The 14851-nt window shown below is 48.8% G+C and overlaps 1 protein-coding gene across 1 annotated transcript in view; it reads left to right on the top strand.

Annotated features, from left to right (window-relative positions):
- CTNNA1 (catenin alpha 1) overlaps positions 1–14413 on the top strand; it is a 183265-nt gene extending 168852 nt beyond the window's left edge. Inside the window, exons 12-18 of the mRNA XM_082621605.1 lie at positions 2372–2572; positions 3136–3287; positions 8101–8211; positions 10037–10218; positions 10375–10480; positions 12045–12179; positions 13232–14413. Coding sequence (XP_082477731.1) covers positions 2372–2572; positions 3136–3287; positions 8101–8211; positions 10037–10218; positions 10375–10480; positions 12045–12179; positions 13232–13519 — 1175 coding nt within the window. The 3' untranslated portion in view covers positions 13520–14413. The remainder of the gene's footprint in view (positions 1–2371; positions 2573–3135; positions 3288–8100; positions 8212–10036; positions 10219–10374; positions 10481–12044; positions 12180–13231) is intronic.
- Positions 14414–14851: the final 438 nt, after the last annotated feature.

Below are 14851 nucleotides of genomic sequence, written 5' to 3'. Positions count from 1 at the left end.
ATAGGTAAGAGTATGTTTAGTTTTGTGGGTGCAAGTCCCTTCCTGCAGTCTCTTGGGAACTACAAAATGAAGGGCCTTGTTCCGGGAGCCTACAGGGGATCTTGAAGCCCAAAGGCAGGGCATTGTGGTGGCTCTATTCTTTGCTGAATCCACTAAGTATCACTTGCCTCTGGCTCCCCTTGAGATAAGAGGAAATAGCATCGTGATCACTAGACATTGTCATATATAACTTGACTGAGTATGTTAGCAGAGGCTGTGAGGGAAGGGTGAAGACTTTGGAAGAGAATTAAATCAGGAACCAGTCTAGATAATGACAGGTCAAAGCATAAGGTAACCAGGGATGGCAAAGAAATGACCAGGTGTGTTTCTTTCCTTTTTCCTCCCCTCCCCTCCCTTTCCTTCCTCTTTCCTTTCCTTTCTTTCTTTCAAAAATTTATTTATTTATTTTTGGCTGTGTTGGGTCTTCGTTGCTGCATATGGGCTTTTCTCTAGTTGCGGTGATGGGGGGGCTACTCTTCGTCGCGGTGCACGGGCTTCTCACTGCAGTGGCTTCTCTCGTTGAAGAGCACGGACTCTAGGCATGCGGGCTTCAGTAGTTTTGGCCCATGGGCTCAGTAGTTGTGGCTTGTGGGCTCTAGAGCACAGGCTCAGTAGTTGTGGTGCACGGGCTTAGTTGCTCTGCAGCATGTGGGATCTTCCCGGACCAGGGCTCAAACCCATGTCCCCTTCATTGGCAGGCGGATTCTTTTTTTTTTGCTGTACGCAGGCCTCTCACTGTTGTGGCCTCTCCCATTGCGGAGCACAGGCTCCGGACGTGCAGGCTCAGCGGCCATGGCTCACGGGCCCAGCCGCTCCGCGGCATGTGGGATCTTCCCGAACCGGGGCATGAACCCGTGTCCCCTGCATCGGCAGGCGGACTCTCAACCACTGCGCCACCAGGGAAGCCCTGGCAGGCGGATTCTTAACCATGGCGCCACCAGGGAAGCCCCAGATGTGTTTCTTAAACAGATTACATTTGCCCTAATTGTCCTGTCTCTTCCAGAAAAACCAGAACCATTACTCTTTCACCTACTGTGCCAGGTACTTTCTTGGTTTAAGGAAGTGACCATGTCTTTAACAGACACTGCTTCTAAGAGTTCTTACGTGTCTTGAAAGCTCCTTTCCAAGCTGGAAGGAAATGGGCAGGCAATGACCTGGAAGCTTTGTGTTGCTCACTCACCCACCCACCCCTTGGATTGTGGGCATTCCTGTCACTTGGGCTGTCTGCTGGTAGACTCTGCAGCTCCTGGTGGTGAGCACATTCCCTTTCCCATTCTGGGTCGATCCCTACGTATCAACCTCATCCATTTTAATGGCTGCATAGTGCCCATAATTTATTACCCACTCTGCTCTTGGACATTTTGGTTGCTTCCACTTTGCTATTATAGATGAGGTTGAAGCGGACTCCTCACTCTTGTTTCCAATACCCACTGCCAAGCTTTTTGCTTTGAGGAAAAAAATAGTTTTGGTGGGTCCTCCAAATCCAGCTCTATGACTAGACAGCTTAACAGGAGTCAAGGGTTTCCTCAAATATCACAACAGGCCCACCTGCATCCCATGAGTGGTTTACTGAATGTTTCGCCTCAGGGGCGGTCCCTCAGCGCCCTCCAGAGGGGGCTTTAACCTGCCTTCCAGGACCTTCTTCTGTTCCAGAGCTGTCCTGGCACCTTGGTAGCTTGTCTGAATACCATCGGTATCTACTGGAGGGAGGGGCAAGGAACTGGGAGAATAAGACCTTACAGTGAACCTTTTCTTCTAATTTAGACTTTGTTTGGGATGTAAAACCAGTGAAATCATTTAAGGGAAGGAGAAGTTATTAAGGATCTGTGATCTTGAATTTTCTGCCTGGCTTAAAACAACTGTGCCTTAAAGATGGGCATCTCTGTCTCTCTCTTTTAAACCTGGAATAAAGATTGTTATTCTTGGAGGCGATTGCAGGTTGAGTTTCTGTGGGACAGTTAATCTGGTCTTTTTTTTTTTTTTTTTTGCGGTACGCAGGCCTCTCACTGTTGTGGCCTCTCCCGTTGCGGAGCCCAGGCTCCGGATGCACAGGCTCAGCGGCCATGGCTTACGGGCCCAGCCGCTCCGCGGCATGTGGGATCTTCCCGGACCAGGGCACGAACCCGTGTCCCCTGCATCGGCAGGCGGACTCTCAACCACTGCGCCACCAGGGAAGCCCTAATCCGGTCTCTCGAGTGAAATGATATGTGTAAAGCTCTTGGCACCGTAGCTGGCACAGAGTGAGCTGTCGATGAATGGTAGATGCCAACTTACAGTTGGCCCCTTCTAGTGGAAGGCCTCCCTCATTCAGCTTTTTTTGTTTGTTCCTCAGAGAATCACATTTTGGAAGATGTGAATAAATGCGTCATTGCTCTCCAAGAGAAAGATGTGGATGGGCTGGACCGCACAGCTGGTGCAATTCGAGGCCGAGCTGCTCGGGTCATTCACGTGGTCACCTCAGAGATGGACAACTATGAGCCAGGGGTCTACACAGAGAAGGTGCTGGAAGCCACCAAGCTCCTCTCCAACACAGGTGCGGGGGCTGCCTCCCTTCCCTGTGCTCCCCACACACAGATGGCCTGGTGGCCAGGCCATCCAGTTAGTGCAGGCCCTGTGGTTAGGAAGTAGGACGCTGGGACTCAGATCGGTCTTAGGGACAAGAATTCTGGAAGGAATGTCAGATTTGTGAGAAGTTGGTCAGCCACACTAAGGCCTCAAAAAAACATTTCTTTATATGTGGGTCCCACAATTAATAATGGGAGTTATTTTTAAATGAACATCTGAGTTATATCTCCTGTCAACGAACACAGTAAATTAAGGAGGGTCCCATTCTAGCAAGGCCTCAAGTTAATCCCAGTTCTCAACGATGTAAATCCTATGTTGCAGAATCTGCCCAGAGACAAAGAAGATGATTTGAGTCTGTAAAATACAGCATTTGATTTATTTCAACCATAAATACTTCTCACATGGGTGGAAGCAGAGGCTCTTCATCATGCACCCTTCCTCTTTGTGTCTAACTGAGGGATTTAGGGAGGGCTGGTAGAGCAACGATGTTTGCAGGGCCAGCAGGATCTGCCATGCTCTCTTCTTCCGCAGTCATGCCACGTTTTACCGAGCAAGTGGAAGCGGCCGTGGAAGCCCTCAGCTCGGACCCCGCCCAGCCCATGGATGAGAATGAGTTTATCGATGCCTCACGCCTGGTGTACGATGGCATCCGGGACATCAGGAAAGCGGTGTTGATGATAAGGGTGAGTAACTGCATTTCAGGTGCTTTAACAGCTTCTTTCTTATCATTTGCTAAACTTGAGCAATGCATCCTTTTAGAACTCAGCAGATGAGTGGCAGTATATTAAAACCATGAATCTAAAAGCTGTTAGAATGAGATATATTTAATTACGTTGTCTAAAATGACTTTTAGTTGCAAGTTAGAGCCCAAACTTGGGCTGAGAAGGGGAGCTAGTATGAGTTGGCTTTGACGATTTACTTCAAGTTAAACAATTGCCACAAATATGAGGCTTCCATTTGAGTTAGAGGGAAACTACAGAAAATAAAGGCTCATCAGTTAGTTTCAGAGAAGGGAGCGTTTCCCTAAGGCAGGTTGAAGCTCTTCTTTACATGGAGCACCCCTCGCCTCAAAGGTGGCAGGCAGGCAGGATGCTAGAAGCCCAGGGTTTTGAGGGTGAGAATGAGGGGCTGTGGCAACTCCTGGGCTCAGGGCCAAGCGTTGAGCCCTCTCACCGTAGCTGAATGGAAGTGCCACCTGCCCTGGGCCCCATGTGACCCATCCTGTCTGAGGCAGCAGCAGTTCTCACCATCTGAGACAATGTCTAGGGCCCCCTGTGGATTAGCATATGCACAAAGGGGTTTTGAGAAACTACTGACTCCTCTGTGATCATCCCCAGTGTGCTGCGCTGGGACTCACAGCTGCCCTTTCCATAGCAGTTGATCCCTCACATGCTGTTCTGAGCATGAACAGCTCTGGAAGCTGGAGCAGAGCCTGTGCCAAGCTCCCCCAGGCTCACCTGGACCTCCCCCAGGCTCGGGCCATCCCTGCCATAGCCACAGAGCCAGCAGTTGGAATGCAGGGTCTGCCTGCTGAGTAGACAGCTGCTTTGCTATGCTGACGATCCAGTCGGGTCAGGGGAGTTCAGTTACACCTTCATGGGTTGCTAGTCAAACCTCCCAAAGTAGGCAGGGGTTCTGTCCCACTTTTTACCCCCTCAGCTGGAAACAGAGGCCATTTCTGAGGCAGGTGCATGACGCTGGACCCATTCTGTATGCAGTGTAGAAATGCTTGGGCAAGACTGCGTTTCTCTCTGGGGTGAGGAGGAAAGAGAACTATTCAGGGATGGTCTGGTTGGCTGATGGCTGTCCCTGCAGGCCCAGGTCACCTGGACATGCTGGGGTGTGTGGGGGAGAGCTGGGGGACCCTTTTTGCTTTCTTCACGGCTGCTGCTGTGCTAGAGAGCAACCCATGCTCAGCAGTCGCAGCCCGGTTGAATGCAAGGTTAAAACCCAGCAGCCAGATCTCAGTGGTGTGAAGGGATCCCTGGGTCAGGTGTACCAGTGGTGGTAAAACACAGCCCTATTTTTCCAAAGTTCTTTGCATACTGACAGACACTTAGAGAATAGAAGAAATGATAATGAGGAGTCACTGGGTGTTTGAGATTAATGCCTTTGGGGTTTTAAGTGAGCTGGTACTGCGCACACTCCAGGATGCCTGCACATTCCAGGGCCTGTTCTGTGGAAGCAGGTCGGGTTGTGGGAAACCACACCCTGGGAACAGGCAAGCAGCTTGGATTCCTCTTCACGTCTGTGACTCTAAGCAAGTTTCCTCATCTTTCTGAGACTCACCTGATGTTGTTGACGGTTTTAATGGGATGAAATGGAGGTAGCGTGTTCAGCTCAGGGCCTGGCATGTAGTAGCTGTTTCTTGCGCACTTACTGCTGTGTTGGAGCGTAAGTATGACAGAGGCCCTGGCAGGCCCCGTGAGATAGAACCCGGGGTGTGGTCAGCTGGGAGGGCCCAGAGCAAGGGCAAAGTAGGTCTGCGGCAGCAGTGGTTTAACTCCTCCCTTATTGTCTTGATTTTAATTCAGGAATCATCCTTCCAACCCCCAGGCCTCTCAGTTTCTTGATGTCTTATCATCCCCCAACCTCAACCTCACTTGCCTAGTCTTACCCAGTCCTTGTCATTACCAGTATCTGCATCATCCCAGTGTCAGGTTTCCGCCTTCCATCCGCTCACTGTCTCTGGTGCTGTGACTCCCAACAGTCCTTTGAGTCCATCAGGATCTTCAGCCGGTTGGCCCTCCCCACTTGCAACCCTCACTCAGCCCTTCAGGTCCTTGCCTCACTCCTTTTCTAGCTTTGAGTCTGGTCCATCAGTATAATCTCCTTTGCCCCCTTTTCTGTCCTTTTATTTGCCTTGCAAAATACAATCCTAGTGAAATTCCTTCTCCTGCTGAGCATGGTGTAGAAAAGTGCAGCCACTCTGACTGGGGTCACCAAACCCAGGACCGTCAGGGGGCCCTTGATGCCATGCAGCCTCGCCCACACAGCCATAGGGTCTGGGAGCACTTCATACCTTCCTGCTCGCCTCCCCATCTGTGCCCCATCCTACGTGTCTGGTCTCAGTGCCTGTTGCACTGAGGATCCTGAGGCAGTTAGAACATCTGCTCCTGGCTGAGCCCGTCCCCTGCACTGGGTCCCATTCTCTCTTCCTCCAGCACCTTCCCCCCAGCATACAAACATGCCATTATTTCTCCTGTTATAAGAAAATCTCCTGGCCCCCCTCCTCCTCAGTCTCCTTTGCTGCTTTATCCTCATCCCTCATCTTCTCAGCCCCTTACCACTGGTACACCCTGTAGCAGTTTTTCACCTCTCTTTTCTGACTGTACTCATCCCCCTGGTGCATAAAGACGTGAGAAAACAGCAAGAGGTTGACCCTTCTGCAGCCCACATTCATCTAGCCACCTTGCCTACTGCCTCTCACTTGTCTAACAGGCACCTCAAGCTTATTATTCCCCAAAGTGAGCTCCTCATCTCTCTCCACCCTGTTTTCTTGTATCAGTTGATGGCAAATCTGTCTTCCACTTGCTCAGGCCCGAACCTTGGATTCACCTTTGATTCCACTTTTTGCCTCAAACCCTGAATCTATCAGCAAATCCTGTTGGATCTACCTTCACAATAAATAGAAACTCTGAACACTGTTCCTACCCTGGTCCAGGCCACCAGCATCTCTCACCTGGATTCATGCAATTGCTTATTTCTCAGCCAGTCTCCCTATTTGCATTCCTAGGTGCCTGCAGTCTCATCCACAGAGCACCCAGGGTGATCCTTTTAAGCTTCAATTAGATCACGTTATCTACTGCTTAGTACTCTCCAAAGGCTGCCATGTCACTCAGTCCTTACACTGGCCCACAAGGCCTTCGAGGAGCTGAACCTGTCACCTCTCTGACCTCATCTCCTACTGCTCCCCTGCCTTTGCTCCCAGGGCTTCAGCTGACATTGTGCCATAAGGGCAGTGAGCTGAGCCCCTACTGTGGCCTTGCTATTCATCCAGTTCCCCAGGCCTTTCTGTTGGTGACTCCGTCCTGCCGGAACACTCCTCCCCCAGGTACCTCCTGTGCTCCCACCTTCATTGCCTTCAGGTCTGTGCTCCAATGTCACCTTCTCATGAGACCTTTCTTGACCACCGATACAAAATTATAGTCCTCCTCTACTGCTTACTTATAGCACTGATCACTTTCTAATAGGTCATGTGATTCACTTTTGTCATTTTTCCCATCAGAATATATGTGAGAGCAGGGATTTTTGTCTGTCATTTTGTACCTTCAGCGCCTAGAACAGTGCTTGGCACACAAATATTCAGTGAATGAATGAATGAATAGGAGATATTTGGTTTTCTTGGCAAGAACAGTTCTTGGGTCTGTGATGAGCTATCGAGGAAGGTGGGGAAGTGGAGATCCTGTTAGGAGGGCACCCCTTTGACAAAGCTCCTCCACAGACTGAGGCTCAAGTGCCTGTGACCTCAGGATTAAAATGGCGAATGGCAGCAAGACTCCAGGATCTTGCATTGCCATGGGACTCAACTGGTTCCTCGAGTGACCCTGGCTGTCCTCACCTCCTCATGGAGGGGCAGGCCTGGCCTTTGCACCTGTACAAACCCAACATACTCTGGGCAGTTTTGGATGCTTCCTCACAGGAAATCCTTGGGCTGGGCTTGGATTAGGTCCTGGTGCAGATGAGGGACTTGCCTCACTGCCCTCCTGTCACAGGCCGGCCGGCTGGGCTAAGAGCCAACCCCAGCTGTTCTGCCTGCTGCCCTGTTGCTGATAACTTCCAGAAGATGACATTATGTTTCAAGTCAGCAGCTAATCATGAGAGGCTGGAGAGTGTACAAAATAAGAATTTTATTTTATAATTAAAGCAAAGAGGTAGGACCAGTAATCGGTCCCTTTGGTATTTATTCAGACCTCATCTGCCATATTCTCTCTTTAATAAAAGTAAGTACATAAAAATACATTGCCTGTTTTTACCTCTCAAATCAGCCTTTGGTACTCTAAGAGAAGTCCCAGTATTAGTTAATTCATTTAATTTTCTTCTTGTCATAAAATGGGAAAGGTATAAGAATCTGCTTAATGTTGTAAGAAACTGCTATTTTTAATACAGTACCTTTTCCACCCAGGACAACTCTCACCTTTGTCTTAAGATGCAGGTGTTGGAGAAGTACGTTAAGAAGTGAAAACCTTTGTCAAGCAAAGAGTGTCGACTCATTGGTAGAAACTGAAACCCTCATCCCCATAAAGGACCTGTGTCCTTTGGGAAGTGCTAGTGTGGTGCCTTTGCTTGCTGTTTGTTGAACGGGCTGCCTGGCACGTGCATGAGCTAAAGCGGGGTCTCAGACAAATATTGAGCGATTTTAACTTTATTCCTCACGACTGTTTGAAATACTGCAGAAAATTCTGGATGTCTGTACATCAGGCTGTGGGCCCAGAGGCCTGGGTAAACTGGAGGCCTAGGTTTGTGTTTGACTTGTGATTTCTGTCTCGGTGGCAGACCCCTGAGGAGCTGGATGACTCGGACTTCGAGACGGAAGACTTCGATGTCAGAAGCAGGACAAGCGTCCAGACAGAAGATGATCAGCTGATAGCTGGCCAGAGTGCCCGGGTAAGGACCAAGTTTAACTTGTCCTGCAGACCCTCCCTGTCCCTCTCTGTTCTTGGCTTTTTCTTTTCCAGGAAAACACTCTCATTATTGAGAACACCATTTTTCCTCTCGTTTTCTCTGGCAGTAGGACCGAAGTTATCCTAAGTTGTGGCACCTGCTAGTCAATTGTAGGTTCATCCAAAACGTCTTCTCAGCTGTGCCCTGAAGCTTTGGTTTGTGAAGAGCCCTGAGTCAGGAAAGCCCTAGGATCTAGTCAATGCAATGTTTGTTAATAGGACAGTGAAATTCAAAAAAGATTGCTGTCTTTGCCTATCTCAATGATACCATGGGCATGAACTATTTAATTATACATGGGTTAAAAAAAATAACAGTGGTACATTCAAGAAAATCAGAGCCATTGCTTTCATTTAAGTCATTAAATCTTCAATCAACTTCATTTATGTTTTTGGGAGGATGCCAAGAAATATTACTAAGGAGTCTTTTTTCACCCCTTAGAAGATATTTTGAACAGCGGGTACATCCCTGCTTTAAGCCCCACTCAGTCCTAAGCATTTTGGGAAGCTGAGTGGAGAGGAGCCCAAGGCCCTGAGTCTGTGACTTGAGGTGGGCAACAGGCTTCCAGGTCCTGCGGTGATAAGGTTTAAATGCCGTCTCAAGTACCTAAAAAGTGTACTCCGCAGCAGGTTCTCTTCTGCCTGCCTACTTGCCTTCTTTAAAATTCACATTCTAGGGCTTCCCTGGTGGTGCAGTGGTTGAGAGTCCGCCTGCCGATGCAGGGGACGTGGGTTGGTGCTCCGGTCCGGGAAGATCCCACATGCCGCGGAGCGGCTGGGCCCGTGAGCCATGGCCGCTGAGCCTGTGCGCCTGGAGCCTGTGCTCTGCAACAGGAGAGGCCACAACAGTGAGAGGCCTGCGTACTGCAAAAAAAAAAAAAAAAAAAAAAATTCACATTCTAAAACTACTTCTGGGTCACCTTGAAAAATTAGAGATGTATTACAGCCACTGGGCCTGCCACAGGAAGGACTCCATGTATTAGCCCCTCCCTCATCTCCTCTCCCCATGGCAGGAGGCAGAGGATGAAACTTCTTTTTTTTTAAGGTTCAAATGAAGTTTATTTTTTTTAATATTTTAATTTTATTGGAGTATAGTTGATTTACAATGTTGTTAGTTTCAGGTATCAGCAAAGTGATTCAGTTATACATTCTTTTTTAGATTCTTTTCTCATATAGGTCATCACAGAATATTGAGTAGAGTTCCCTGTGCTATACAGTAGTTCCTTGTTGGTTATCTCTCATAAGAGATATATATGTGGTAGTGTGTGTATGTTCATCCCAAGCTCCTGATTTATCCCCCGGTCCCCCACACGTTTCCCCTTTGGTAACCATAAGTTTGTTTTTGATATCTGTAAGTCTGTTTCTATTTTGTAAATAAGTTGATTTGTATCTTTTAAATTATCAATAGATTCCACATATGAGTGATAGCATATGGTATTTGTCTTTCTCTGCCTGACTTCATTTCAGAGGATGAAACTTTTAAAGAATTAAGCTGATTCTGTCCCTGTGCAGGCGTGATCATGAAGCTTCTGCATTGGCCTTCAACCCCTCATACCCTGTTTTTCTCCACACTAAAACTTGTTCTTGAAAGTGGGTCGGGAATTCAGGCTGCTGCAAACTTCGGTGCAAAATGGCTCTTCAGGCAAAATGAAACCTATTAAAGCATTAGCCTACCTGTGTCATAGATTGCTTGGTGGAAATATTCTTGGCTAATGCACTGTGAGAACTTCATATTCTCTTTATGTAAGAGCTTCCTGGGCTTCTGATTTTAGGCGATCATGGCTCAGCTTCCCCAGGAGCAAAAAGCAAAGATTGCGGAACAGGTGGCCAGCTTCCAGGAAGAAAAGAGCAAGCTGGATGCCGAAGTGTCCAAGTGGGACGACAGTGGTAATGACATCATCGTGCTGGCCAAGCAGATGTGCATGATCATGATGGAGATGACAGACTTTACTCGGTGAGCAGTGCCCGGCCCCAACCTGCTACACGGAGGGCTTCCCCCCTCCCTGCAGGTCACGTCACACAGGCAGGACGTGCTGCTCTGTACACACTTTTCTGTTCATCTCCACCTACGAGGGCTTCAGTTACGATCATTCTTGTTCCCTTTTTTCAGAGGTAAAGGACCGCTCAAAAACACATCAGATGTGATCAGTGCCGCCAAGAAAATTGCTGAGGCGGGATCCCGGATGGATAAGCTTGGCCGTACCATTGCAGACCATGTAAGTGACAGACTTGCCACATGGGCCTTGAAGTTCATCCTGGGACTCTGGCAGCCTAGCGGTGATAACAGTGTTTTTCATGAGACACAGCACTTTTCCCATCTCAAAAATTGTTCTTAACTCGTCAACCTGCTTGACTAACATCAGCATAGTTTTAAGGATTTCTGTATTCCTGTTTCTTCTTTGCCAAGTTTTGTAAGGCAGGCCCAGTTTGCATTGAAGCACATCTCTGGAGCACATCTCTGAAATCTTCCCTTGGTCGACAGCTAAAACCAGCCTTTACTGTTGTTTATTATCTCTCAGATCTCTTCAGGATGTCAGCTCTGGGCAGGAGCTAATTCTGCAAGCCCTAATACACTGAAACTAGGTGTATAAGAACCTCTTCTTGTGGAAGTATTGCAGTATTTCATGTGAGAATCAGGAGCCCTTTTGGCTAGTGCTTTTGGAAGGCTGACGTGCCCAGCTGGGGACAGACATCTATGTCCTCAATCACCCAGCCTTCATCCATTCTCTGTATTGATGTGTCCAAAAAAATGTGGTTCCTACCTCCTGGAAAGTTTACAATATATTTCTCTTGATGCGCCAAGATATCATCAGCTGTAGTTACAAACCCTTCCCACTCCTTTCCCTGAAGTATCCACACGCTCAGCCTGCACTGGGGTTGTGGGACAAGTGACAATGGTTTCTCATTGCTCAAGCCAAAGATTGGGAAGTATCCTCGACTCCCCTCTTTCATGTAATAACCGATACTCAGCCCTGGTGCTTCACTGGCCACACGAATCTCAACACCATCTATCTGGTCCTTCCCTCTTAGCAGCCCCCAGCTGAGTCCTGACACGCATGGCCCACGCCTGCACAACTGTGGCCTCTCCTCTGCACGCCAGCCTCCACACAGTTGCCAACGCAGTCTTCTTATATGATCATCTTAAAATGCAAATGAGGTATGGCTCTGCCATGCTTCAGTAGCTTCGTAGAATACAATTCTACATCTCCAGCGTGGTCGGCGTCCCAGCCTCACAGGAGGGAGGTTTTGGCATAAACACTTGAGAGAGGTGCTCTGTTCCTCCTCTGGGTGAAGTCTCCGAGGTTGGCCCTGAGCTTTGGCAGCAAGACAGGCATTTCCCTGTGACTGGTCGGGACCCCACGGCTCCCATGTGCTCTTCTTGCTTTGGTTGACTCACCCGTTCTCCATCTTTGCCTAAAATGACTCTCCTTTCATCAGGTGTTTACAGAATGCATCATAACTGAGCAGATGAAGTCCCTTTGAGCAGAAGAGCTATTTGGATGGTTATCGCCTAGTTCACAGCACTCTCACTTTTCTCCAGAACCAGACTCTCGCTTGCTGAGGCTATTTTTCACCTTTAGGGGCTAGGGGCAGGGGCTGCAGCAGAGAGCAGCCTAGGGCGATGATGGCCCCAGGTAATTGGGTAACTCCTCTCTTGCCCTTCGCTCAAGCAAGGAGTGAAGAGCTGGTGGCACACTGAGCCTTTCAGAAATATCTGTGGGGGTGGGTGTGTTTGAGCCGGGCTCAGAGTGCTTGGTGCTAATTCCACTCTCCCATCAGTGCCCAGACTCAGCCTGCAAGCAGGACCTGCTGGCCTACCTGCAGCGCATCGCCCTCTACTGCCACCAGCTCAACATCTGCAGCAAAGTCAAGGCTGAGGTGCAGAATCTCGGTGGGGAGCTGGTCGTCTCCGGGGTAAGTTCCATCTGTGAAGAGAGCTGGTCAGTGGGAACGTGCTAGGAAGTGTGCTGTGGAAAAACTGGAAGTTTCCTCTTGGTCCTCAGAGGCCAAGGGCTGCACATTGGCTACTTCCTGCAGAACTGCAGCTCTGCTTAGCATGGTTGGTGACAGCTAGGAGCTCTTACAGTGCTTGCCTCTTCCCCTTTGTTGACCACTCCATAGGTAAAAGTATTTTTGTCTTCATCGCTTTTCCTCCCCCAGAGAGAACTGAGCCTGTTCAGAAATTGCAGAGATGACATATAGGCTTTCTCAAATCCCCTCCACTCTCAGAGTTCCCAAGTAGTATCTCTTCCCTTGTCTGTTTACCATGGCACAGTTCTGGACCCCTTGTCACCTTGGGCAGGGGAAAGAGGACATCTCGCTCCACTGAAGCCCTGTGGCTTCTGCTAAACCCCACAGAATTTCCTTTCGAAGAAGACTTGGTATGTTGGACATACTCATACCATTTGCTTACCTGCTACAACATAAATGCCCCTGTCTCTGGGGAGCAATTATCTATATTCTCTAAATGAGAGAGGAGACTCCCTGGGTCATTACTGAAAGCACTGCGGGGGGTGGGGGTTCTCTGTCTAGGAGGCTGACATCGCCACCTCCCCCTGCACCATGGCCATCCATGGCTGTTCTCGGTGCTTATGGTTATAGCTCTGCCATCACTCAAAAGATCCTCCCCCAACCTGAGTGAATGAAAACTTGTTGAGGGGTGGGGGCAGGTAAGGTAATGGTACCTTAGGTTTTTATCATTTCTCCCTTCTTCAAAAGACCTGAAACACAGGCATTTTCAGGGTATTTGGATAAGAGCACCCAGTCATTGGGAGAGCCAATCAGAGGCGGGGCTGCTGCCCCGCCCTGTCCTGGTCCAGGAGGAGTGGGGACTCCCCCGCCAGGGACTGACAGCCTCCAGCTGGACCGGAGGGTCCAGGCCCTCCGGTACCTAGACCCAGGCCCCCTGGGTACATGTGGGGTTGGAGGTCAGGCCTGTGCTCCTTACCTCCCTGTCTGCCTCTTAGGTGGACAGCGCCATGTCCCTGATCCAAGCCGCTAAGAACTTGATGAACGCTGTGGTGCAGACAGTGAAGGCGTCCTACGTGGCCTCCACCAAATACCAGAAGTCTCAGGGGATGGCTTCCCTTAACCTCCCTGCTGTGTCATGGAAGATGAAGGCGCCTGAGAAAAAGCCCTTGGTGAAGAGAGAGAAACAGGATGAGACACAGACCAAGATTAAGAGGGCATCTCAGAAGAAGCATGTGAACCCTGTGCAGGCCCTCAGTGAGTTCAAAGCCATGGACAGCATCTAAGGCTGCCCCCAGCCCTCAGGGCTTCTAAAGATCTGTCACTGTTCTTCACTCGTATATTTGCTAAATAGAACACTGATGTTAGATTCCATAGGAAAATAGATTTCAGACCTGGCCAAGCTGGTGAATTTTGCAAAGACACACTTGTGTTTAAGTCAGTCAAAAGTACTTTTAGAATTCAGGAGCATGTATCTTAGCTATATTTTTTTATAAGCGTAAAAATTCCATAACCAAAGAGAATGCCACATTAACTTCTTAGTAACACTGTTGACCAAGTTGAAATGCCTGTCCTCCTAGTGGTGGCAGCTGTAGGGTTTGAGAGAAGGGGGTCTGACTCACCCTGGTTCACAGAGAGGGCTTCCACCGGTTCCGGCAGTTTGGCTGGTATTAAATGACCAAAGATGACCCAGAGTAAGCAACCTGGCATCTTAGGAGGCCCTGGAAAAAGGAACATTCCCAGAAAGGTCTTCAGAGGGACAAACCACATGAAACTGAGTCAAACATAAATGTATCATGAAGAAAACTGATACTCTCTTTATGACATGAGAATTTTAATGCATGGTTACAATAACTAATGTACTCTGCTGCAGGACATTAATAAAGTTGCTTTTTTCAGGCTAGAATGTTGTGATGCTGTAATCAGAACATGCTTTTTTCCCTTTCTTCAGCTTCAAATGCAAATTCATCATTGGGCTCACTTCTAATAATTGCAGTGTTTCCTGCCTTGGGCTTATGAGAGAAGCCTGACAAAATAGTGTTTGCTTAGGCAGTAATTTAGACTTACCTTATTTGTGATTACTATAGCTACAAGGTATAATTTTACTTTCTTATTTAAATTTTATGAATTTGAATGTTTTTTACACTAACTTTTCCCAATAAAGTCCAAAATGAAACCAAGCCTAAGGGGCCAGGGTCCTTTTCTTTGCCTTCCAGTGGAGTCGAAGTTTACATTAAACATCTCCTGGATTTGCCTGCAGCATCTGCAGTGCTCTGGGCCCCCCCGCCGTCCCTCATTCCCTGGATGGTACTGCCCAGTGAGGAGACCATGCCTATGGCTCTAGGCTGAGGGCCTCACCTCCTTGCAGCTTCCATGCCAGCCCAGCAGGGAGGGCCATGCCCACAACGGGAATTCACATGTCCGTGCTTCAAGGTGCAGGTCAGAACCTCGGAGGCATCCTTGACATCTCCCTGGATGTCACCCCCTCTCTGCTGAATCATCCCCATCAGTTTGCAACCATACCATGGTAATGGCTGCCTTAGAAATGGCTGCCTTAGAGGTAACCAGCCTCCTCAACCCCATGTCCTTTCCTAGCCAACATCCCCACTTAAGCAAAA

Source organism: Mesoplodon mirus (genome assembly GCF_964341445.2).
Source record: "Mesoplodon mirus genome assembly, chromosome: 5".
Classification (NCBI taxonomy): Eukaryota; Metazoa; Chordata; class Mammalia; order Artiodactyla; family Ziphiidae; genus Mesoplodon; species Mesoplodon mirus.
The sequence above is the reverse complement of the archived record's forward strand: the minus strand, read 5'-3'. Positions and strand labels throughout refer to the sequence as shown.